This window comes from Chrysemys picta, chromosome 5 (assembly GCF_011386835.1).
Source record: "Chrysemys picta bellii isolate R12L10 chromosome 5, ASM1138683v2, whole genome shotgun sequence".
NCBI classification, from domain to species: Eukaryota; Metazoa; Chordata; order Testudines; family Emydidae; genus Chrysemys; species Chrysemys picta.
In genome coordinates this window covers 56,329,231-56,353,524 of record NC_088795.1, presented here as the reverse complement: position 1 = coordinate 56,353,524, position 24,294 = coordinate 56,329,231, and the positions used below count along the sequence as shown (strand labels likewise).

The window sequence follows — 24,294 nt, the reverse complement described above, 5'->3', positions numbered from 1 at the left end:
CCCCAACCCCCTGCCCTGAGCCCTCCCCCCCACACACCCTAACCCCCTGCCCCAGCCCTACATTCGTGGCCTTGCATGTAATTTCCCCACCCAGATGTGGCTCTCGAACCAAAAAAAGTTTGCCCACCCCTGTTCTACTGTAACATTCTATTGAGGCAATAAGAATAGTTGCTAGGCATGATGGAAACTACTTAACTGCACCATTATCAAACCTAAAAAAAACTTAATGGGGAGAAATCTGAAACTGAGAACCTACAGGATATACCTTTGATTTTAAAATTCTGTACACCAACAAAATGATGTTTGTCCAAGGGGATAGCTTTGTATATTTAAGGACATGCATACAGCTTTTGTTTTATAGAAAAAGTGTTAATAAAATATAACACACATTTACAATCAATGTAATTGTTGATAGGGGAACTTCTCCCATACAAGGCATGAAATGGAACTGTTTTCACCAGGATTATTTAACGTAATTCAAAAGGGAATATTATTTTGCTTACAAAACACAAGCCCAACTGAACTCTTACCTACCTTTACAAAACTCATACGGATAGTGCACATCTTAGTAAGCTCATACACTGTTTCAAAGCCATGGTTCACTGATTGAGCCAGAAGCTGAGCAAACTCTTGGTTGTTGAAAATTTTCAAACTGCAGCCACTGGGAATTTTACAAACTGTGGTTGGATGGAACCCATGGTGATAGTTGCAGTTTCGACTTTGAACAAAAATACTGCTGTCACTAAGGCATTCAGCATACACTTCTCCCCCAACATAATAGAGGTGAACTCCTAAAAGGAAAAAATATGTTATGGACAGGTCAAATTAATTCATCTCACATGTACAATCTGGCACACATCTTTGTGGAGATGTTTTTGTGCTTCTCCAGCCTAAAGAGAAACATTATATTTCACTCACTAGTAGGACTCTCTTAAAGCTTTGTTGTACCTGTACCTCCAGATTCCACCAAAGTTTGTTTTTCAAATCAACTGTTCATTGAAGTTCTGAAACCTGTTCATTAAAGTTTCACTTCTTGTAAACCACACAGAAGAAAATTACTGTAACAGTGCAAGATGACAGATTTACAGGGCCAGAACATCTGCACACATCCCATGGGTTCATACTCGGGGAACGAAGGGGGACAGAACATTGACTGGGCCCAGGGTAGGGAGAACAGGCAAAGAATCCTCGGAAAACAGTAATACAGCTCCAAGATGGATTCTCCCCCAGCATTACTAGCTAGGATGAGTTTCTGTTAGGATAGCTTCAACAGAGGTGCACTTCCAGGGAGCCAGAGCACAGTGCATTGTCCAGAGGAACAGCTTAAGGCCATGTGAATCCTATGGCTTCTCATGGACCCCTCAAGATCTGAGGCCATACCTTCAGCCTTTTCTATAGGGGACAACAAATCCCTATGGGATACTGGTGGAGGGTGTGGAATCTCTAGAGATCTCTCCTCCTGAGCCCCACATACAGGCTTTTAAACTTTACGAACTGTGGGGCTCAAGTTTTCCACTGTTGGAATAATCAATTTGAAATAGCAAAACCAGAAAAAACGCACATAAGATATTAAAGTAAATGAAATTCCGAGAAAGAAAATCTTGATGGCATTTAATAGTATGGGCCACGTAAAATTTTGCTGATGACGTAACTCCCATATCATCTTAACAACAAAACAATCTGTGGCCATGTCTTCAAGCTGTCAATATGTTCTTCTTACAAATGGTGAGATTTAAATGGCATTTCTATACAAGAACATGAAAACAAAAGAATGGCCATACTGGGTCAGACCAATGGTCCATCTCACCCAGCATCCTGTCTCCAACAGTGGCTAACACAAAGCTTCAGGGGAACGATCTTAAACAGGGCAGTTGGAGTGATCCATCCCTATTTTCCCCCCTCCTGGCTTCTGGCAATCAGAGGTTCAGGGTCACCCTGAACCTGGGGTTGCATCCTTGATCATCTTGGCTAACAGTCATCAACAGACCTATCCTCAGTGAACTTATTTAACTCTTTTTTGAGCCCAGCTATACTTTTGCCATTACAACATCCCATGGCAATGAGTTCCACAGGTTAATTGTGTGCTGTGTGAAAAAGTACTTCATCTAGTTTATATTAAAATCTGCTCCCTATTAATTTCATTGGGTGACCCTGGTTTTTGCATTGTGGGAAAAGGGTAAATGCGTCTCTATTCACTTTTTCCACACCATTCATGTTTTTATAGAGCTCTATCATACCCTCCCGTAGTCGTATCTCTTCTAAACTGAATAGCCCTAATCTTTTTAGTTCCTCCTCATAGGGAAGCCATTCCATACTCCCATCATCTTAGTTGCCCTTTTCTGAATCTTTCCAGTTCCACTATATCCTTTTTGAGATGGGGGACCATAATTAGACACAATATTCAAGGTATGGGCGCCCTAGGGATTTATACAGTGGAATTATATTTTCTGTCTTATTTTCTATCCCTTCCTAATAGCTCCTAACATTCCATTAGCCTTTTTGACTGCTGCTGCACAGTGAGCTGAAATTTTCAGAGAATTATCCACGGTAACTCCAAGGCTTAGTCTACACTAAACCCCCAAATCGAACTAAGGTACGCAACTTCAGCTACGTGAATAACGTAGCTGAAGTCGACGTACCTTAGTTCGAACTTACCGCCGTCCAGACCCGGCAGGCAGGCTCCCCCGTCGACTCCGCGTACTCCTCGCGGCGAGCAGGATTACCGGAGTCGACGGGGAGCACTTCTGAGTTCGATTTATCGCGTCCAGACTAGACGCGATAAATCGAACCCAGAAGTTCGATTGCCTGCCGCCGAACCAGCGCGGTAAGTATAGACAAGCCCCAAGCTTTCTTTGAGTGGCAACAGCTAATTTAGAACCAAATAATTATATGTGTAGTTGAGATTTTCCCCCAGCATGCATTACTTGGCACTTAATCTAGAATTTCATGTGCTATTGTGTTGTCCAGTTACCCAGTATTGTGATAGCCCTTTGCAACTCTTCACAGTCAGCTTTGGATTTAACTACCTTGAATAATTTTTCATCATTTACAAACTTTGTTGCATCACTGTTCTCTCCCTTTTCCAGGTCACTAATGAATATGCTGAACAGCGCAGGTTCCAGTACAGATCCTTGGGGGACCTTGCTGTTTACCTCTTTTCATTTGTAAAACTGACCATTTATTCCTACTCTTTGTTTCCCCATCTTTTAACCAGTACAAGAGGCCCTTTCCTGTTAGGCCATAGCTACTTAGTTTTCTTAGGAGCCTTTGGTGAGAGACCTTTCTGAAGGCTTTCTGAAATCCACGTACCATATATCAACTTGATCACCTTTCCCACATGCTTGTTGACACACTCAAAGAATTCTAGTAGACTGGGGAGGTGTGACTTACAAAAGCCACGTTGACTCTTCCCAACAAATCATGTTTATCTCTGTGTCTGATAGTTATTTACTATAGTGTCTACCAATTTGCACAGTACTGAAGTTAGGTTTACCAGCCTGCAACTGCCAGAATCACCTCTGGAGCCCTTTTTAAAAACAGGTGCTACACTCGCTACCTTCCAGTCATCAGGTACAGAGGCTTATTTCCAGCAAAAGGTTTCATGCTGCAGTTAGTAGTTCTGCAATTTCATTTGAGTTCCTTCAGAACTCTGGGTGAACACCATCTGATCCTGGTGATTTATTACTGTTCAATTTATCAGTTTGTTCTAAAACATCTTCTACAGATATCGATGAGGGACAGTACTTCAGATGCGTCACCCAAAAAAGATAACTCTGATGTGGATCTCTCACCCACATCCAGGGGCAACAGGTTTGTAGAAATTTTGGTGGTGCCCAGAGCCCTCTGCCCCCCGCACCTGCCTAAGGCGCTGGGAGGGAGTTTGGGTGGAGGTCTGGGGTGCAGGCCCTGGGCTGGGACAAGGGACTGGGGTGCAAAGCCCTGGGCTGGGACAAGGGACTGGGAGGAAGTTTGGGTGCAGAAGGGGTGAGGTTGGGCTCTGGGAAGGGGGTGGGGAAGGGGGTCTGGGATGCAGGGGGTAGGGGTGCAGGAGGAGGGATTGAGGGGTGCAGTGCATGGGTTGGGTGTGCAGGCTCTGGGAGGGAACTTGGGACGGGAGGGGGTGCAGGCTCTGTGAGGGAATTTGGGGGCAGAAGTGTGTGTGTGTGTGTGTGTGTGTGTGTGTGTGTGTGTGTGTGTGTGTGTGTGTGTGTGTGTGTGTGTGTGAGAGAGAGAGAGGGGTGGGGTGCAGGCTCTGGGAGGGGGTGTGGGTGGTGCAGCGCTTATCTGGGGCTCCCAGGCGGGGTGGGCCAGGTGGCCTCCGCATGCTGATACCCCCAGGCACTGTCCAGACAGCTTCCTATTGGCCGCAGGGGCGCTTGGGGCGGGAGCAGCAGGTATGGACACAAACCCAACCCACCCCGCCCAGGGGCTGCCAGCCACATGGAGCAAGCAGGCAGGAAGCCGCCCAGGTTTGCTGCGCTGCCAGTGGTGGGTGGGGGCCCTGGGCCATTTTAAATCACCCGGGGAGGCACCGGGGGGGGGGAGAAGAGGGGAAGAGAAGCACCCGGGGGTGGAAAACAGGGCCGAGAGAGAAACCCGGCCTCAAACAGTGCTGGAGCCAGGCCCCAGGCCAGGAATATTCCTGGTGCCCAGGCACCACGGACCCATAGAACTTGCCACCTATGCCCACATCCTGTGTAGTGAAGACCGATGCAAAGAATTCACTTAGCTTCTGTGCATGCTCCTTTAACACCTGAGTTTAGTGGCACCTGTTCAGCAGACTTCCTGTTTCTGATGTAAATATCTTACTGTTAGTTTTTGTCTCTTTAACAAGTTCTTTCCTGGCCTGCCTTATTATACTTACACACTTAACCTGCCAGAGTTTGTGCACCTTCTTATTATCCTCACTAGGATTTGACTTCCAACTTTTGAAGGATGCCATTAAATATGAAATCAAAATTAGCTTTATTTTAAGCACGGAATTCCTGCCATCATTCATTATATATAGATACTTATTTTATAGCTTTCTTGCATTTTCCATCCTGCATTGGTATCTGGCCCAGTTAATGTTATTGTATCTCTGCTATCTGTACAGTTAATGTTTCAGTAGAACTTTGCTTGCAACAAGGCTGCTTTTAAAAGTTTACTTTGTTCACTTTCTATTTAAAACTATAAAAGTACATAGATACTTTCCAGGGTGGGGGAAAAAAAGAGAAAGAACGAGACTTAGTGGCAGAACCTCTGAGTATGAACCTGAGAGCAGCACAGGTACTAACATGGAACAAGGATGCTTTTCAAAATAAAACTGTATGAAAACTAAACTCCCTGCAGCACCAGCTCAGTTTCAAAACAGTTTCCTGTGAGGTCCAGAACAACATCACTGTAAGAAACTGATCTCCGAGTTTAAAAAAAATGAGTAGGGAGACATTCAAAGACAACTTTCCCTCTAAACCCATTTCATAGTACATCAATTTAAAAGGCAATATAGCCCTTTCCCTGAAATACATTTTTATTCCAAGGACCCCTTTCTGAAAAAAAGGTCAATAGAATTTTTTCCCTGCCTAAAAATGCACAAAGTACTTTCTTTTATTTTTCACGCTACATGGCTTTTTATTATCTTGAGGTTTTGAAAAGGTCTGACTGTCCATTTTGTTCTAATACAATTTTTTCAGCATCTAGATACCGCACCAATTGGTGCTCAAAATATACACCTATGGTTTGGGCAAATCAAACCCCTACCACCTCACCTCACCGCTCCTCCAATTAAATTGTTTTAAAAGCAAGTTTACATTATTGTTTGTATTACAATACCACTGCTAGGTGCAGTGGTATTGTAATACAAACAATAATGTAAACTTGCTTTTTGCTAATGTAAACTTGCTAATATAAACAAACACATTTGCTACCACAAAAATTAAAATAAGTCAATTTGGATTTAATTTACATGACAACATTCCTCTCAAAATGGACTATTATGAAGCTAAATTAAAAACAATCAATTTTTTTGAGAGAAGACTGTCAAAGACACAGACAGGAATACCATGAACTGTCCTTTGGACTTCTGAAAATCCCTCCTTTAAACTGTATTTGGAATATTACTTTAGCAGGCCTATACTCCTTTAAGGGAGTTTAAGGCCCAGACAATTTAGCTATCTTTAATCCAGAAAAAAAAAAATTATTTTGTTCAGAGAGCTAGCTGCAGTTATATAGTTCAGATTTCCAGAATCATCAGTAGCCGGTCTGTGTGAGAGAAAGAAACTGCCTTAAATTGTTGTGCTAATTAAAATTAAAATCGATGAGAGTCTGCAGACAATAAAAAAAACTGATTAGAAGATAGAAAGCTTCCTGCAATTATACAACAGGTGAGAACTTACAAGCATATAGGACTTGGCAAAGAAATGATATATTTGCCAGTGTTTATCATATACATTATGAAGTCATGTTCTAATGGTCTGTCCTTGAGGCAAGAAGCCCAGATTGCTGCATTTAGCTAGAAAGCAAAACAAACAAGAGAAAAACTAAATGCACCTTTGCCAATATGCCGCCTGGTGTTCTCAATGGTGGAATTCCGATTAACATTAGAGAGCAGCCCAAGGCAAAATCTGTTCTTGTTGTTTGAAGGATCAGTAAAACCATCTACCAACACGCTGGTGGAGGAGGCATGAAATGCCTCCCCAACACGATTGTTCAGCTCATAGTAGACAATAGAACACCAGTGTTTTGGCTCTTCATAAGCAACTGCCTGAACATCTGCAAAGAAACAAAGAAAAGGTTACAATCAATGGCACTGCAACTAATATGTGTCTGAACTTTAAAGTTCTGCAACCTGTAGACCTTGGCTTAAGATCACAGAGAAATTCTGGATAAATAACTGCTAATTAAGTGCAGTCTTCTATGGAGTTCATCTATCATTTAATTATTAAAAAAAAGAAAAGAAAAGAAAAAAACCCACTTTTCAGAGCCAAAGAAAGAATTTGTACAAATACAGTTAAGATAAAATTACTTGCAAGACTTCAGACACAGGAAAAAAATATCAGAGCTGGCAACACGTACTTAAGTAAGAGAACATGTTGTGGGCTCAACAACCACACCTATCAAGCACTCCTGCGTTCTTTGCAACATATGACCTAGATCAGCACTACCCTGAGTGTTGACAAATCAGTGAAGTACTCCCTCAGTTTATTTTACAGAGCTACCAAATTTAAAAAATATTCTACATGTTACAAAATTCTGTATTAACAATGAGAAATCACATAGCAGAAATTGTCAGAGAACAGCCGGAGGTTTTCACAACTGCCTAGGAGACAGCTGGGATTTTGGCCACACAGACACGAGTGAGACATGGCTTGGGTTTTTGGTATCCAGGTGGCAGATTAATCTTTTGCATCTGGGAAGGCGATGCACCTCTTTTCCCCATTCACCTACTGGACAGGTGCAGAAATTACTTTAAAATTTGGGAAGAGGATGTTTGAATTCTTCATTTCTCTGCCCTACAGGCCACGGGATTGGTTCACAGTGACCTTCCCCAGTATCAGCCACTACATCCAACAGTGGCAGTGGATCTTCGCACATTACAGTTGATGGTTCTATTAAAGTGATCAGCAATGAAATAGTCAAGGTACAGGTAGTCACTAGATTTCAGTGTTAACACCCTAATGAGATGCATAAGCAAATTTCACATCTCAGAGCATTTGATTCATACTCTTTGCAAACTCAAGCAGACAGTACTGCTTCAGTTTAGATTCTGAAGATTTTTTCCCCACAATCAGAAGGGCTAGGAGGCTTTTCTAAAAAGAAAAAAAACACAAATGAAAGCTTAGACTTGGGAACACAATTATGCAACAATTTAAAAATATGGAATCAGGGGAATTTACAAGGCTATGAAATTACATTATACACAGGAACCAGAATATAGTATTTTGAGCTACAAAAAAAGGGAATGAAGTTCAGCAAAATGCCATGGAATAAAGGTTTATGCATCAATATTGAACAAACCTTTAAATACTAACAAATAAGAATGTTTTAAGATTTCATGAGATACCAAACGGTCATTAGTCAGGTAACATCAGGATCCCTCAAAACTTGTTTTTCCAATATTCTGATAATGGCAACAATTGTTCTTCCATAACAAACAATTCCTTATTCAGCTAGCAAACTCTGCAACAGTTTGAGAGAAAATGTGTATCCTGAAGCATCCAATCTTCTGTTTGCGCCTGCCTGCCAAGCTCTAAAAATACATGGATGTTTTAAAGGTAATTTTTTTAATTTTTGCTTTGGGATTTCCCGCTTTGCATGAAGGACATTTTCTTTGACAAAGGAGTTTCAAACAGGGTGTCCAACAACAGTATGTGCTTCTTTGGAGGTTTCCACTTAATGGAAAAGGAATGCCCAATATAGCTACAAATTATTAAAATCACCTCCAAATAAAGGAGGTTGAATAAGAGATGGGATGTGGCTGTTCTGTGTGTGAGGGTTTTAAAGTGAAGACGACGACTATTTCTGGGCTTAGTACACACAGTTTAGGAATCTGAGATAGCAGCTCTGCAGATCACAGCCCTAAATGCAAGCTGAAGTGCTAAAATGACAATGACGTTGCAGCAATTTGTTTCTCCTTTCAGCGCATTCCCGATGCCAACATTAACTTTAAGACCAACATTCTATATTTTCCTTTTGCTTAGAAAAATGATTTTCATACACTTTTTTCTGATAAAAAAAGGACATGAGCAGAATTTTAAAAATATAAAATGTGATTATCAGGCCGACAAATAGTAGGAAAGCATGTAGCCTATGCAACGTCAAGCGATGAAAACTGTGCGAGAGCAAAATCTTGGTGCAGGGTTTTTTCTAGTGTGAAGTCCACTGCTGACCAAGAATATGCTGGGAAATGCTCATGAAAAGGGGTTTAAGTTCTGTAAAGCCACAGTACTGTTAAGCCTTTTCAAGTCATTGTAAAAACAGCCTTTAATTACTAGTAAGGGGTTACTACACTTTGCTTTCAAATTAAGTTGCCAGTAACTACCAAAGCTACCGCTTTGCCCCAGTTCTCAAACTCAGGAAGAAATCTTGCCAGCTGGCCATTCTTACAGAATGAATCATATCTCTCTCACACAGATTTCATACTAACTTCCTTACGTTTGCTTTAAGTCATGCAGAGCAGGTGCGTTTTGTCTCTCCATTCCCAGCATGGGCCAACAATGGAAATTACCCAGCTTCAGTGACAGGATGCAGCTTGTTAAGTCAAATCTCTTAAGACTAACAAATCTCCATAAAGAACATGCTTCTAAACATTTGCAACTAAAACATTTAACATAAAAGTTTATTGAAACAACTGTTTTTATATAACTACAGCAGACCTTTTAGGAGGGCAGTTAGACACTGGATAGGCACCACAAACAGACAGGAACTCAAAGAATGAGCAGACAGATATAAGCAAAGAAATAAATTTGTCTTTTTCCCTTGCCACTAAAGAAACAGTGAATTAAAAGAGACTATTAAACTTACTAGCAGGAAAAAAAGGATTTAAAAAAAATAGACCAAGTAGAAATCTTTTCTTTTAAGAATGAAAAGAAAAATGCAAGCCATTTCCTTTGGTTGTTAAGGGTCTCACATGTGATGCAAAAATTCCACAGCATAGATATAGTGTATTTACAAGAAAAAAAATGTGCAGAAGTCTGCAGAGTTAGGTATAAACACTGATAAATGTACTTTGGGCCTTCATCAGCTACAAAAGACAGTACACAATAGTGTATAGATCAGCAAAATAACTGAAAATGCCAAAGATGGTGCTTATCAAATGCAAGCTCACTCTGAAGAAGGAAAATAAGTGAATACAGAACCGATATAAATTATATTAAAAGAGCAGATATATTTGTGAGCCCAGACATTTTAAGCTTAACAACAAAACTTGTATGAAATTAAACAATAGCTAAATTGTTCATATGCTTGTAATCTTTATAATCATTCTGGCACAGTGTTCAACTTGCTACTCTCTCCCCTGGCTGGATGCATGGCTGTGCGAGCCTAAGTGTTCTCAGAGGGGGCTATTTCTCACCATGTGTTGAATGCACTAAATCCTTTACTCAGCAGTTATATTTGCAATGTGTTTAAAAAGCCATGTATAGAAAGTTGCCTGTGCCATAGGACGTAAAACAAAATGAAAAGAATTTAACACATTTTTCCTGCAGCAATACCACCTTATACTACAATCTCACAAGCTAAGCAGGGTCATACCAGGTCACTACTTACATGGGAAAGGAAACATTCCTCCCCCCAAAGCTCCCAGAAAAAAACCCAGAGTGCTGCAAGAAGCAGTGTTGGCAATTCAGTGTCATGCTCTTCTCTAGAAATCAGAGCTAAGCCAGTGCAATATAATGGTGTTTAAGAGGCACTTTGGTTGGACGTACTGTGTTTCAGAAGACGAAGCATACGGAGATCCTGACCCTTTGTATTAAAACATTCATAGGACTTTTCACAAGTGTAAAGATGTTAGTGCCAGTGTCCTGACCAAATCTCAATTTAGGCAACTATATTCCCTGCTCTAAATTCACCCACCCACCAACTGGATATCAACTGTACAACATCAGGCACTGTCTCATTAAGTCACTATAATCATAATAGATACCTTTCACTGCCTGTTAACAGGTGTGCTGTGTGCCATTACACACAATTACTATACTTTACCATAAGAACTGTTTAACTTCAGTGACTGTTACAAATGAGAGTTTGTAATAATGCTTTTGGATTCTTCTGGTTGGAAGTCAACATTTAAAACGTAAAACATGGTGATGCCTTAATTTAGTCATGTATGGTCACTTAGACTTTTTTAGACCTAGAGGCTCATAAGAGAGTATAATTTCACTCCAGCTGGGAGAGGAGGGAAAGGAATCCATATTCCCTTTAGTTTTTCTTATTGTCTATAGTTACATATTTCCATTAAATAATATGAATCTAGATCAATATTCAGCTTAAAAAATTATGAGACTCTGCACTTTAGAAACCAAGCAGAAAAAAACCGCATATAGAAGCATTTTACCTCCTCTGTTTATTTCTGGGGGAATTGAGGGTGCCATCATGTTGGTGTCCATTGGCTGTGAGCCATCCTGTGTCATCTGATCTTCCGGAGGCAGGTAAGCAGGAGGGGGAGTATCAGCTAAATATAGAAAAGGCAGAGATACAATTCCTTCCCTCTCTTTAAAATGTACATATATATACACCCACATAAACAGTTCAGCGTTAACTTGGAAATACTTTCAGCCTGACTCAGCCATAACTTCCACCCACTCATCAGAATATCTCAGAAAGCGATCATGGACCTTGATTCAGGGAAGCAGAGGATTACTGTGTATGAAAGAATAAAAGTAATTTTTATTGTAGCTATAACTATCAACCCACAAGTGAAAGCTTGGCTGCATTTCTGTCAACAGTGCTTCACAAGTTCAAAGCACTGTATATACATTAAATGTCTCCATGCTCAGCACTCTCAGCCCTACAGTCATACAGAACATGAACAGAACAGAGGCACAGGATTTGGAGTCAAGAGGTTCTAATCTCATTAATGTTGTTTCCAATGTGGCCCTCCATCAGGATAGAATCTGAACATACCGCGTGTGTTAATGAATTTCTCCTCAACATCCTAGTGAAATATCACCACCAGTTTATAAATAGGGAACTGAAGGACAGAGATTTAGGCCCAGATTTTGAAAAGGTATTTAGGCATTGCTGTGCTCACTGTTGCAGTACCTAAAATGATTTTAACAGCCTAAGTCTCATTGTCAAAAGGGATTTAGGCTCTTAGGAGTGCCTTAAAAACTCCTTCCTGACCCCCACAGACTTTTTGCCCTGGTGCATGAGATTTGATTACTACCATTCTGCACCAGAGAGCAAGTAGGCAGCCTATGCAGCACTGTTATCTCCATCAATCAGTGAGTCATTAACTATTATGACAAGTAACCAAAAGGCAAACAGGCCAATAACTACACCATTTCTTTCATGCAACTTTCTGGCCTTCAAAATCTCAAGCTAGTTAAAGTTAGTAACACAAAGCTCTCAACTAAGCATTACAGTAATACTACAGCTATGTTTTTCCAATTTTCACTATCCTTTTCCACTTGACCTTACAAACAGTCCCCTTTATGGAGAGTAGGCAGGAATGCACCATGGAATAGAATTCTAAGTTTGTGGGGTGAGGATCAAAATTTTGAGTCTTTATTAGGCCTCGAATGAACTTTGAGACATTTGTGTAATTGCAACTGTTATGCTACTGTTTGTATGTCTATATAGTACTGTGGGAAGGCCATCATTTTAGCCAGCATATATAAAATTTTCACATTTCTAGATATAGTCCTGCTCCCCTTTCATATTTTCACAACTGGGTCTCCTCCTGCTCTACTAACTCAAAATGGGTGTCTGCCAAGAGACCTATCTCAAGGCAATGACTCAGAATACTGAGTCAGGGCTAAGAGAGCCTCAAGATGGATGCCTTTTCATCTTTTCCACCACAATGCTCTCTCATTCAGTTTCTTCAATGCAGCTGCTGACTCTGCTTTACCTCTAGCCAGGAATGCTGGCAAAGACAGGACTCCTCAGAAACCAAATCCAATGACCTATCACAAAACATCTGGCATGGGGATACTGTAGGAGACCTTTCCCATTACAGACCAAGCATGGGACCTCTGTGACCTGATCTGTATCCACTGGGACAGGGAGTCCCAGAGCCTAAATCATAATCAGCAGTCTTTCAATAAAATGTGTGTGTGTGTGTGTGTGTGGGGGGGGGGGGGGGTAACCATAAAATGTACTGATTTTTCAGAAGAAATTACAAAACACATGCATGCAGCACACACAGTTCTGTAGTCTTTACCCATCAAGGGAAATTCTTGAAGACAGCTATCAGTAGTTAACTTCAATGAACACCCCCTTTACACAAGAAATTACATGTCTATATTTGCAAATCTCTCTCCCCTTCCCTCCTCCAGCCCAGGCTCCTTCTCCCAGCAGCAGAAAGGTAAATCAAAAACATCTTTCAGAGGCTGCTTTCTTCATGATACTTAGTCATGGACAAACCAGGCAAAAAGATAGACATTTCTGTAAAAGTCTATAGCCAACAATCAAAACAGAAATAAAAGGCAACTGTTCCACTGTCTTTAAGACAGACATGCTGAAGGTTTCTTTCCAGGGCCTCTGCTAAGAGATTGTTTTGCAGCTGAAGCATTTGTTTCTTGGGATTACATCACCATTTGAATGAATTTAATCAAGTGGTGGTAGTGTAATCCCCTTGGGAAACATCTTTTATAGAACCATAACCTAAATGCTGAACTTAAGAGTAAGTCTCTTTCCTGAACAAGGACATTCTGTAGCAATAGTTGTCAGAACATTAGATGTGCATAACACCCCTCCTCCCCCAAACTATATCAGGACTCAATGCTGCAATAATACACTATTCCCTCCCACCCCCACCCCTCCAAATACAGCTGATTTGTAAAGCAAAAACAAAGTATTTTACCTGCATTAGAAAGAATACTAAAAATTGAACATTATTGCTAGGCAGCCTGATTTAGTCGCCACGTTACATAGCATCTCTTCAACTAGCTACTGAATACACTTAAGTGCTGGCTGATGACGCTTTTGCTTAACGATACTTGCAATATCTAGCTATACTCTCCTTAATTCTTACAGAAGGTGAACTTACCTGGCATCTGGAAAGGACTTCCTGGATCCGAGCTAGCAGGAGAGTGTGGATAGGTGCTATTGCTGCTTCCAGGGGAGTTGGGATAACTACTATTGGGGGAATGGGGGAATGGATGACTGTTGGGTTGCTGGAAAGAGTCCGGGAAAGTGGCATTGTGTGGCATGTGAGGCTCATTTTGTCCCAAGTTGCGGAATTGAGCCAAGAGACTGTGCTGAGGGTTGTATTCACTGTGTCTTGGAACCAGCACTGGAGGAAGAACTAGAAGGGCAAAAAGAAAAACAACATTGAAGATCTGATCCCTAAGGGTTATATTATGCAGAGACATTTGTACTTAGAAGAAGTAAAAAGAGTTCTTCAGAGTCCCTTATGCCATATAGATGTGTCTCAGAAATGAGGTAGTCACATTCTAGGAACATATGTCTAGGCAAGAACCCTTTCCTCGTATCCTGTTACTGCATAATTTAAATTCACAATGATCACACTAGCTGTCTGGATCCCCAGCCATAAGCTTGTTTTTATGGAAGGCCAGTGTAGAAGAATAAAGGGAAAAGCTATAACAACCTTTTCTTTTTTTAAAAAATAAATGATCAGAGATGCAATGTATTTCACAATTTAATGCTGACATGTAGTTCATGTTAGTGCACTTGGTTCCCATGCTAATCGTTTAATGGTCTGTAACCCAAAACCCTGCTAATAAGGACAGTTTTTTTTTTTTTTTTTTTTTTTTTAAAAACACAATGCTAATACTACATGGGCCTTGAACTAATCCTGGTTCCAGCAGCTGTAATTTTATTTTTAGCCTACGCAACGTTAATTAAAAAAAATGTTACTATTTAACCCTCTATGCCAATTTACCAACAAATGTCTAATTTAGAGAGGGTTATGTAATGCAATTAAAACAGAGCAATCTGGCAAACGAAAGTCCCACCCTATGTTACTATGGGACAAGCGAGATACAGGTCAGAACTTGCTAGATCACACTCTCAAGATCCATACACTCCAGGGAAACAGATTTCCTTTTAATTCATTTTAACAGAGGAAATGAACAGGACACCAGATGTGTTAAAACATAATAATCTTAGTCAGCTCTTTCAGCCCAGCATTTCTGCCTCCAAACTCCTTATAGCAGTGGCAGAACCACTCAGAAGTTTATCCAGCTCTTTTAAAAGCACAGCTGTAGATTTTTATTTTGGGAAGGGGTGGGAGGAAGAGAACCGTGGGGGGAAGGCGCACACAACAGTGGGAGACACATGGAACATGATTCCTTTTGTTCCACCCCACTTCACTCCCAGGCTAAGGAAAACTTGGGGGGGAAAATCCCTTTGGAGCCTGCAGAGAAGGAAGGAGAAGGGTGGGAGGGAATAGAAGAAATACAGTCTCTTACCCCAGAGGCTTATGCTGTCTCTCAACTCGGTCTGGCCATGTGAGGAAAGGTCTAAGACCCAGATGCAAATTATGCATGTGGCACTTTGAACAAAGCCCTTCTCATTCCTCTGTTTAAAACTCACTCTCTGATGAAAGCAACTCAGCTGTTTACCTCAACTGCAGGAGAGGCTACAAGAGTGTATGCAGTGTTTCTTGACTTTGATATATTATGGGGAGGTTTTATTTAGAGAAGCTAGCCCAAACCTGCAAATCTTCACTCACTCAAACAGTCCTGACAACATGGGGAATTTATACTTAGAGAAAGGGTTGCAGGATCAGCCCCTTGGACTTTAAGGTCAAGCTGCAAGTCAAATCAGTACCAATTTTACATACACATCCAATTTCACTGACAGCGGCTTCAGCACAGTTTTCATTACATTTACAATCCTTAAAACAGGGTGTCATTCTTTAAATGGACTGCTTCATAGTTAACTGTGTTCATTTTATGAGTGGAATGTCACACTACAGGATGAATGTACGTTATGAGAGGAGGTTTCTTCATCTTCCACATGATGGAAGTTCTTGCTCTTTGGCCTAATACATCACCAGGCAAATGAGTAGGAGAAACATGTTCATTCTATCGTGCATATTCCTTGCTTCTAAGGAACTATTTTAATTAATAACTGGAGAAAGTCATTTAGATTTACCCCAACATTCACCTCAATATTTCAAATCTTACCAGTTGCAACACAGCACACATCAAATTCCAATTCCTCTGAATATTAGGATTCCTCTTTTCATTAAAGTTTGCTCTGAAAAACTTTTGGGTTTCTGAGCACGTCTTACTCAATACACTATTTGAACTTTACTTGCCATAGCAAACATGTGTTGGCCTAATAAATAAGAAGTGAAAAGGGTAACAATGAGAGCTTATGTTTAAAGATATAAAGATGGGAAAGGGAAAAATAATTCTTCCTTACTTTTCTGGGCATTAAAACACGGCTTCCCTATATATCTATTTCCTGCGGATGAAGGTCAAACTTTTCTAAGCTAATTTCTGAAAAACAAAGTACACCATCTACCTTTCCCACCCCTACAATGACATACATGACGTCACAGGAAGCCATGCGATTTATAGCATTTTTTAAAATAGCTGGAGGAACAGGATATTTTCAATATGGTTTTAGCAATTAAAAAAAGCTGTATCAGATTTTCCCAAGGCATGCACACACTATCTCCAGTTGGAACGGAGCCCTTCTTAAAAAAAACAGGAATAAGTACAGATGTAAATTGTACATTTCCCCCTCCGTGTTTTCCCCTCCCCTTGCACTCCAACCATTTCCAGGTACATGATGTGGCTTTGGCGGGTGGAGAAGAGAAAACTTGCAAAAAAAAAAAAAAAAAAAGGATTGTATTATGCCATAATTTAAGCATTATTCCAAATTGTAAAAGAGTTTTGAAGATGTAAAACATTACTGTGAAGGAGCAAAGCAGGGGTTAAAGAAAAGGCTCAGCTAGCCCCACTCTGCTATACCTGCACCCAATGCCAGGCCAATAAGGGGGAGAAAAGAAGTGAGCCAAGCTCAGTTGGGGGCTGACTGGCGAGGAGACAGCAGCAGTTTTCGTAGGTACTGGAGACAAATAAGCCTTCCCCAGCCAAGGGCAGCCTACAGCTCAGCCCCAACTGTGGGGTAATTGAACTAGCAGGGCCCTGCCCCAGATTAAAGAGACTAATAGGAAGTAGCTCAGGGCAACAGGTCTTGAAAGCTCCCCCTCCCCCCGCAGAGAGGCAAATCCATCAACCCCTGTTTAGGGGTCGAACTACACAGGGCCCTGGGGAGGGTCTGGGTCCCCCCTCCAACCCCTCTGCCCAACAATCTAGCCACTAGGCCACCGAAGGCTCTATCACAAGTGGTAGAAAATGCAGGCAATGCCCTAGTCCCTGCCGAAGGAAATTTAAAAAAAAAACCAAAACAAAACCCAAAACAAAAAGAAAGCTCTTGAATGGAGATAGAACAGATGCTGAAATGGATGGCCGAGCAAAACACACACCATCAACAGCAGCAACTCCTGCAGTAGATGGCCACACATCAGCAAATCCACGAATTGGCAGTCCAGCTAGGGTGACCAGACAGCAAGTATGAAAAATCGGGACAGGGCGTGGGGGGTAATAGGAGCCTATATAAGAAAGACCCAAAAATCGGGACTGTCCCTATAAAATCAAGATATCTGGTCACCCTAAGTCCAGCAACAGCAGCAGCAGCTGGTCGTCCAGCAGGTGCCCTCCATACTGCGATCGAGTGCTCCAACAGAATCAACTAACCTGCCCCATCAGGCTTACCAAGTTGGGGCCTGATGATGATCCTAAGTTTTCTTAGAAACTTTTGAGAAGGTAGCCACTGTAGCCCTGAGGCCAATTGACTGCAGTGCTGGCCCCATACTTAATCAGGGTAGCACAGACCACATATCGTGCTTCAAACCCTGCAGCCGCCAAGGAACATGCCCAGGTTAAGGCAGCGATATTCGATGCCCTAGACATGTTGGAGGACACATTCCGTCAATGCTTCCAGGGGGAGCGGTACCCACCGAGAACCCAACCCCGCCTGGTCGCCAAGAACCTGCGGTACTCATGCAGAAGATGGCTCAAGCGAGAGGCAAAGTCAGGAGCGCAGGTTGCTGAACTGGTCCTGTTAGAGCAGTTTGTCCAGATCCTTCCCCTTGGGGGAAGAGAGCAGATGTTGAGGTATCATCCGGAGACCATGACAGATGCTAGCTATCCAGCTGACTGAGAATTACCTAGCTGCCATGTCCCCCCATGATGACATCCCCTCAGGGACCAGCTGTAACCAAGAGCCCCATTGTATGTCTCAGATGATGATTTTTAGTAAATGGCAGAGTTGTTTCAAGACTCTACAAACATCCATATACCACCCCCAAACAGACGGCCTGGTGGAGCGCTGTAACAGAACCTTAAAAACAATGCTCCAAAGGTATGTCCTGATGAATGTCTGACACTGGGACCAGCTACTCCCTCCTCTTCTATTCGCAGTCCGAGAAGTTCCCCCGTCTTCCACTGGCTTCTTGCTATTCAAGCTTTTCTATGGGAAGCAGCCCTAAGGGATTTTAGATCTAGTTCGGGAAATGTGGGAAGAGCAGCCATCTTGAGCTAACAACATAGTTCAGTACATCTTAAGCCTGTGGGAGAAATTTGAGGCTTTAGGTTCATTTGCCAGGGAGAGCCTCTTAGGCTATGTCTACACTACCGGGTAAATCAACCTACGCTACACAACTCCAGCTACGTGAACAACATAGCTGGAGTTGACGTACCTTAGGTTGAGGGGTAGAGCACAGGGGTCGACTTCAGACCCATTTGCAGTCGATTTGGTGGGTCTTTATTAGACCTGCTAAATCGACCGCCGGTGGATCAATCCCAGAGCGTCAATCCCGGCTGTAGTATAGACCTGCCCTTATATGCCCAAGAAACTGCCTACAATAAACTAGCACGCTTCCGAGAGTTTCAGCCTGGTGATCAGATACTGTTGTTATTACCCAGCTCGGAGTCGAAGCTCCTAGCCTGCTGGCAGGGAGACCTATGAGGTCATCCGATGCGTGGGACAGGTGAAATAAGAAATCAGGCAAACTGACAAGCGTAAGCTACAACAAATCTACCATGTGAACTTTTAAAACGGTGCAAAGCCCAAGAAAGCTTATTAATAGCTCCCTACCCACCAGGGCCTGAACTAGGCCCTTGGGCTGCAGAGGTCTCAATGCCAGGTGTGGTCAAGATTGGGGACAACAACCTTACCCCGAGCAGAGAGACCAGGCATCATAACTGATCACTGCCTTCTCCTCTTCCATGTTCTCTACCTTACCAGGGCGGACTCACCTGATAACCCATCAGGTTCAGATGGAACCGGGAGTTAAGGTCAGGGAAAACCCTCGGTCCCTGCCTCAGAAGTTAAGGGAGATTGTGAAACAGGAACTCCACTCAATGCTAGTGTTGGGGGTGATCGAAGAGTCTGGAGAAGCCCCGTGGTACTGGTCCCTAAATCCAATGGGACCACTCAATTTTGCATCGACTTCTGCAAGGTCAATGCAGTATCAAAATTCAACACGTACCTGATGGCACACAGATGAGCCACTCTGGACTTACAGGGATATTGGCAGATCCCCCTCACGCCTGCATCCAGGAAAAGATAGCTTTCTCCACCACCTTGAGGCTTTCAATTCCAGACCACACCCTTGAGATTGCATGGGGCCCCAGCCACATTTCAGCACTAATAGACCGAGTCCTTTGCCCCCATAGCTGGTATGCAGCTGCGTACCTAGATGACGTGGTGATCTATAGTCATGACTGGTAGACCCATTTGAAATACATGACCGCAGTGCTACAGTCCCTCGAGGCTGGCCTGACAGCAAGCCCCACTAAATGTTACCTCGGTAAGGATGAGACCACCTACCTCGGGTACACCTTGAGAAAAGGCACAAACTGACCCTTGATTAGCAAGGTCCAGGCCCTCCCAGACAAGCTCCCATCTTCCTCGAAGCAGCAAGTACACCAGTTTCTAGGTCTGGCCAGATACTACCGCCGCTTTATTCCAGGGTTCTCATCCATTGCAGCCCCTCTTTCTAATCTATTGAAGAAAGAGCCCCAAAAATGATCCAGTGAACCAGAGTCTGTGAGGAGGCTTTTCAAACCCTGAAAGCCCAGCTTTGTTGAGAACCAGTCTTGTATAGCCCCAACTTCACCAAGGAGTTTTGTTACAGACAGACGCCTCGGACATGGGCCTAGGGACTGTTTTATCCCAGGTAGTCAGAGGTGATGAATACCCAATCTTACACATTAGCCAGAAGTTGTTCCCGAGGGAGAAGGCCCACTCCGTAATCGAGAAAGAAGCCTGAACAGTAAAATGGACTGTGGATTCACTCTTATCGCCTTTGGGGTGCACCCTTCACACTAGTCACTGATCATGTCCCTTTCTGCTGGCCACATGCCATCAAGGATACAAACCCCCGAAATATGGAGCTGGTACCTCTTCCCTCCAGCCCTTCTCCTTCCTCATTCAGCACTGAGCTGGGAGAGTCCATCTGAATGCCAACTCCTTCTCACGGGATGGTGAAGAGCAGTTGAAGGAGGGGAGGCAGACCCCAAATTGTGTCCTAAGGGGGGGAAGGATATGTGAAGGAGCAGAGTAACTGCCGCCTGGCACAGTAGGAGTTAAAGAAAACCTGTGGACTCAGCTAGCCTGGCCCGCTACACCTGCAGCCAATGCCAGACCTGAAGGGGGAAGAAGGGAGCCTGGTTCAGTTGGGGGCTGACTGGCGAGAAGGCTGGAGCTCTATGTTTGGCTGCCTGAAAGTAAACCTTCCCCTGCCAAAGGGAGCCTGCAGCTAAGCCCCAAACTGTGGGGTAATTGAACTACCAGGGCCCTGCCCCAGACTAAATAGCTCAGGGAAACAAGTCTTGAAAGGCCCCCCTCCACACACACACCCCCGGCAGAGAGGCAGATCCATCAACCTCTGTTTAGGGGTTGAACTACACAAGGCCCTGGGGAGGGACTGGGTCCTCCTCCAACACCGCTGACCAATGATCTAGCTACTAGGCTGCCTGGCCACCAAAGGCTCTATTACAATTACATAAATGCCAATTATTTCTTCAAAAGGTTTTAAAAATTCAGTCCAGTCTACGGGGTAGACAAAGCAAAGCAAAGCCGGCCCATCATTATCCCTAATTCAAGCCACCCATACCCTTTACCCCAAAATCCTTTAACTTGAGTTACGTGGTGCTTTTAATAGGCGTCGGCTGGCCCATCAGGCTACAAACTTAGCAGCTCCGAACACACACTAGACAGTTGGAGTGCCATTTCCAACTGAGTGAGAGCTGCCAACTCAAGAGAGGAGTTGGCTCCAGTTATCTGCACTCAAATTAACTGTGCAGGGAAGACATGGCCAGAGATTGTTGAGAAGTATGGAGGAATATGTAACAGTTCAAAATGCTAGTGTGAACACAAACCATTCTTACTCCCCCGTTTAAGTCTGTAGGCTTCTGGTTATGTTGAAGACCTGAATCACATGGAACAACAAATTACCGAGGCTCAGTGCAGCAGAAAAGGATAATGGAAGGGGAGAAAGCATGGGAGAGCATGTTATTTGGTGTTAAGCCAGCACAAATGTTGCTATAAAATAAAATAATCCAGTAGGGCATATCTTTGCTGTGGAGAAACCTGAAGGACACTGCTCTAGGTGATAGGAAAAGGGAGACATTTCTTCAAGCTTTCTCAATGAATAAGAACAGATACAGTGAGAACCAACAATATTAGTTTTACCTGAGACAATCTTTAACTTGTTTCTTGTTAATACAGATATCACTATTTAATGAGGGAAATATGTATTTATTAAGTGCTTTTCAGAAAAATGGCTAACAAAAGGTACCATCTAAACTGGACAGATCTGAGAGTCACATCTGTCTGCTTCATTAATTAAAGTAAGGTTTTTATCTACCAATTAGAGCAATAGCTCAACAAAGCAACAAAACAAAGAGCTAGATTCTAGATCTTCTCAAACACCAGATTTTTTTTTTTTTTTTTTAAACTCCAGGTCTAAAATTTGGTCCTTAGTTAAGCTACGCAACTCCACCGAAGACTGCGGACAGCTTCTGCAGTCTGGGGATTGTACACGTTTAATTAAGGACATAAAACAAAGGTTCTACAGGCCAAATTATTACCACTCAGTGCATTAAAAAAGGGGTTGGGAGGGACCGGCTTGACTTTCAGATTTCAGTTTAAGTTTGCAGAACTGCAGCTAGAAAAACATCTTATTCGTAAACGGAGTAAATTTGCATCTGGAGTCAGTCACTGATATTTACATATAGATTTACAGAGACACTATTCATAGTAAATAAGAGTATGACCACATTCAGTTCCAAGCGTGAGCTTGGTGCTGTACAAAAGTACAGCAACAGGGCCATTTAATCAAAGAGCCTACAGTACCAACACACACAAACTAGCAGAAACAAGAAGCCATAAATGGCCAGATGAAATTTCTAATTACAGTAGCATTTTTTACTTCAATAGTAATGGTAATCTTTATGGAAGTAGTTTAGGGGAAACCTATTGGTCCCTATTCTTTGTGCTCTGTTTTTCTGTACATTGAGTCTCTCCATGACTTCATTCTGTTGTCCAACCAATAGTAGTGGAATAAACTAGCGCAGCACATGCTTCTAACACCCAGAGAAGAGTGAAATGTGTGCAATTTTAGTTAGTTTCAACTTTATTTCTGAAACACAGAACAGAACAAAATGGGTGGAGTAAGAACAAATCTGAATTTCCTTTTTAAAATCTTCATGTTTAGAAGTGTAAAAATTAATCCAATTGAAGGACCTGTAACATTTTCAAGTGAGGGCATGTTTTCTCCCTCATTTGGTTTTGCCATCATCCTACATGAGCGCAGATTAAAGGGTTTAGTTCCCTTGCCACCCGCAGCTTTGTATTTATCTCCACCTGCTAGCAACTAAACTTTGGTAAACCTCTCTCTGTTTGAGACAGAATCTCAGAAGCCAAGAACTGAATGGAGGAGACGGGAGGAAGGGAGAAGTGGAAGAGAAAGGAGAGACTTTGATCATCCATCCTCCACGATGTTAAACTACTTCTTGAACTCCAGGTACATATGCAAATTTCAGTTTTCCCATAAAAGTTATGAATAAGACGATGAATTGCTGTTGCATTTTCACTATTTACTCCTGGTGGAATTCTGTGCATAATATTTTCAAATTCTGCAAAATTCTGCCTACTTTGTCAAAACAACACAATATAATCACACCAGTTTCAATTGTTTTTGGTAATTTAGTTCAAAATAGCTGTCAGCAAGTATGTCTAACAGTACAGACAACAAAAAAGATTCAGTAAATATTTTTTGACAAAGATTCCTTACTAGACATGTTAATACAGAGCTCTGAGTAATAATTCATTTAAACTATAATACAGAACCATATTTCCCACATCCCCCAGAAGCAGTGCAAAGGCTGGGTGGAGTCGGGTAATGGAGGAGCTGAGGGAGAGGGAAATAATTGCTGGGAAGGAGCCTGGGTGCGAACTTGGAAGGGTATGGATGGGAAAAGTATGGAGCAGGTTTTTTTGAGGGGTGGGGAGAGACTGTTAGGGAGCTTCCCCCAGGCAGACCCTGGCTGACCCCTAGCCTCCTCCCATTCAGTCAGGCACGTGTCCCTCCATCCCCACTCAGCCACACTCCCCCAATCCGCATGTGGCCCTGCGCCTCCACTCCCATTCTGTCCTCCCCCACTAGCCCTGATAAGCCTGTCTGACTGCCCAGCCGCCCCACACAATCTGTCTCCCCATAGCCCCTGTCTCCTGACCTGGCACTACAGGCACTGTGAAGGCGGCTCTGCAGGCTCTCTCTCTCTCTTCCCTAGCTGGCTGGGAGCAGTTGCTTTGTTCTATTGCCACAGTGCCCTCTGGTGGGCAAAAGGTGGAACTGCAGCACCTTTTCAACAGAAGCTTTTTCTGCTCAAAAAATTAAAAATATGCACAGCTCATTAATTACGTACACACACAGTGGCACAGAATAGGAGTAACTATTAAGATTGTAGTATGCATCTGTCAAGTCATGGTACAGCCAAAGGAGCATTCGTACAATTCCTGACACATTGGGACCCCCTATCCCAAATCAGGGTCTCTGGGCAGTACCATATACCCCCCCCCCCCACACACACACACACACACTTTCAACTGCATTTACCCACAGTCACTTGCTGTTTTATTTGAAATGTTCAATTCAGAATAAAACCTGCAGTTTAATTTTTAACAAAAGAGAAATATCAATAGCTAAGGGAAAATAGAAATGTGAGGCTTGCGCTCATAATTCAAGATGGAAAATCTTGTATGGATGAAGTGGAAAAGGATGATTAGGAAGGAGAAGGAAATCCAGATGGTAACAATTTTAGCCTATAAAACTCTAAAAAGGTTTAGGTCTTAGATTAAAAAAACCCCCACATCTCCCTCCTATTTGATTCCTCAGCAGTTGAAATCAGGTGTGACATACTGGCTAGCAGCCCCTCAGTTTAAATAGAGATAGTTTTAGTGCATTTTAAGTTGAGGACTCAAGTTGAATTTGCTTGACTTTCTTTGGCATCTGTAGTGTTAAACAGTTGATGTGAGCGTGCTGGTTGGAACCTTTTGCCAAGAACCCTCTTTTCCTTGCAGAGGTTAAATACTGAGTGGAAAGAA

General features: G+C 42.5%; 1 protein-coding gene across 3 annotated transcripts in view; it reads right to left on the bottom strand.

Moving 5' to 3' along the window:
* SMAD1 (SMAD family member 1) overlaps positions 1 to 24,294 on the bottom strand; it is a 71,563-nt gene that overhangs the window by 4,878 nt on the left and 42,391 nt on the right. For 2 of the 3 annotated variants that reach the window (XM_005284288.5, XM_008166110.4), the window contains exons 3-6: positions 13,688 to 13,945; positions 11,033 to 11,149; positions 6,529 to 6,750; positions 535 to 791 (exon numbers count right to left, since the gene is read on the bottom strand). In XM_005284288.5, the coding sequence (XP_005284345.1) occupies positions 535 to 791; positions 6,529 to 6,750; positions 11,033 to 11,149; positions 13,688 to 13,945 (854 nt within the window). The remainder of the gene's footprint in view (positions 1 to 534; positions 792 to 6,528; positions 6,751 to 11,032; positions 11,150 to 13,687; positions 13,946 to 24,294) is intronic. The other variant, XM_065597776.1, reaches the window with a different exon arrangement.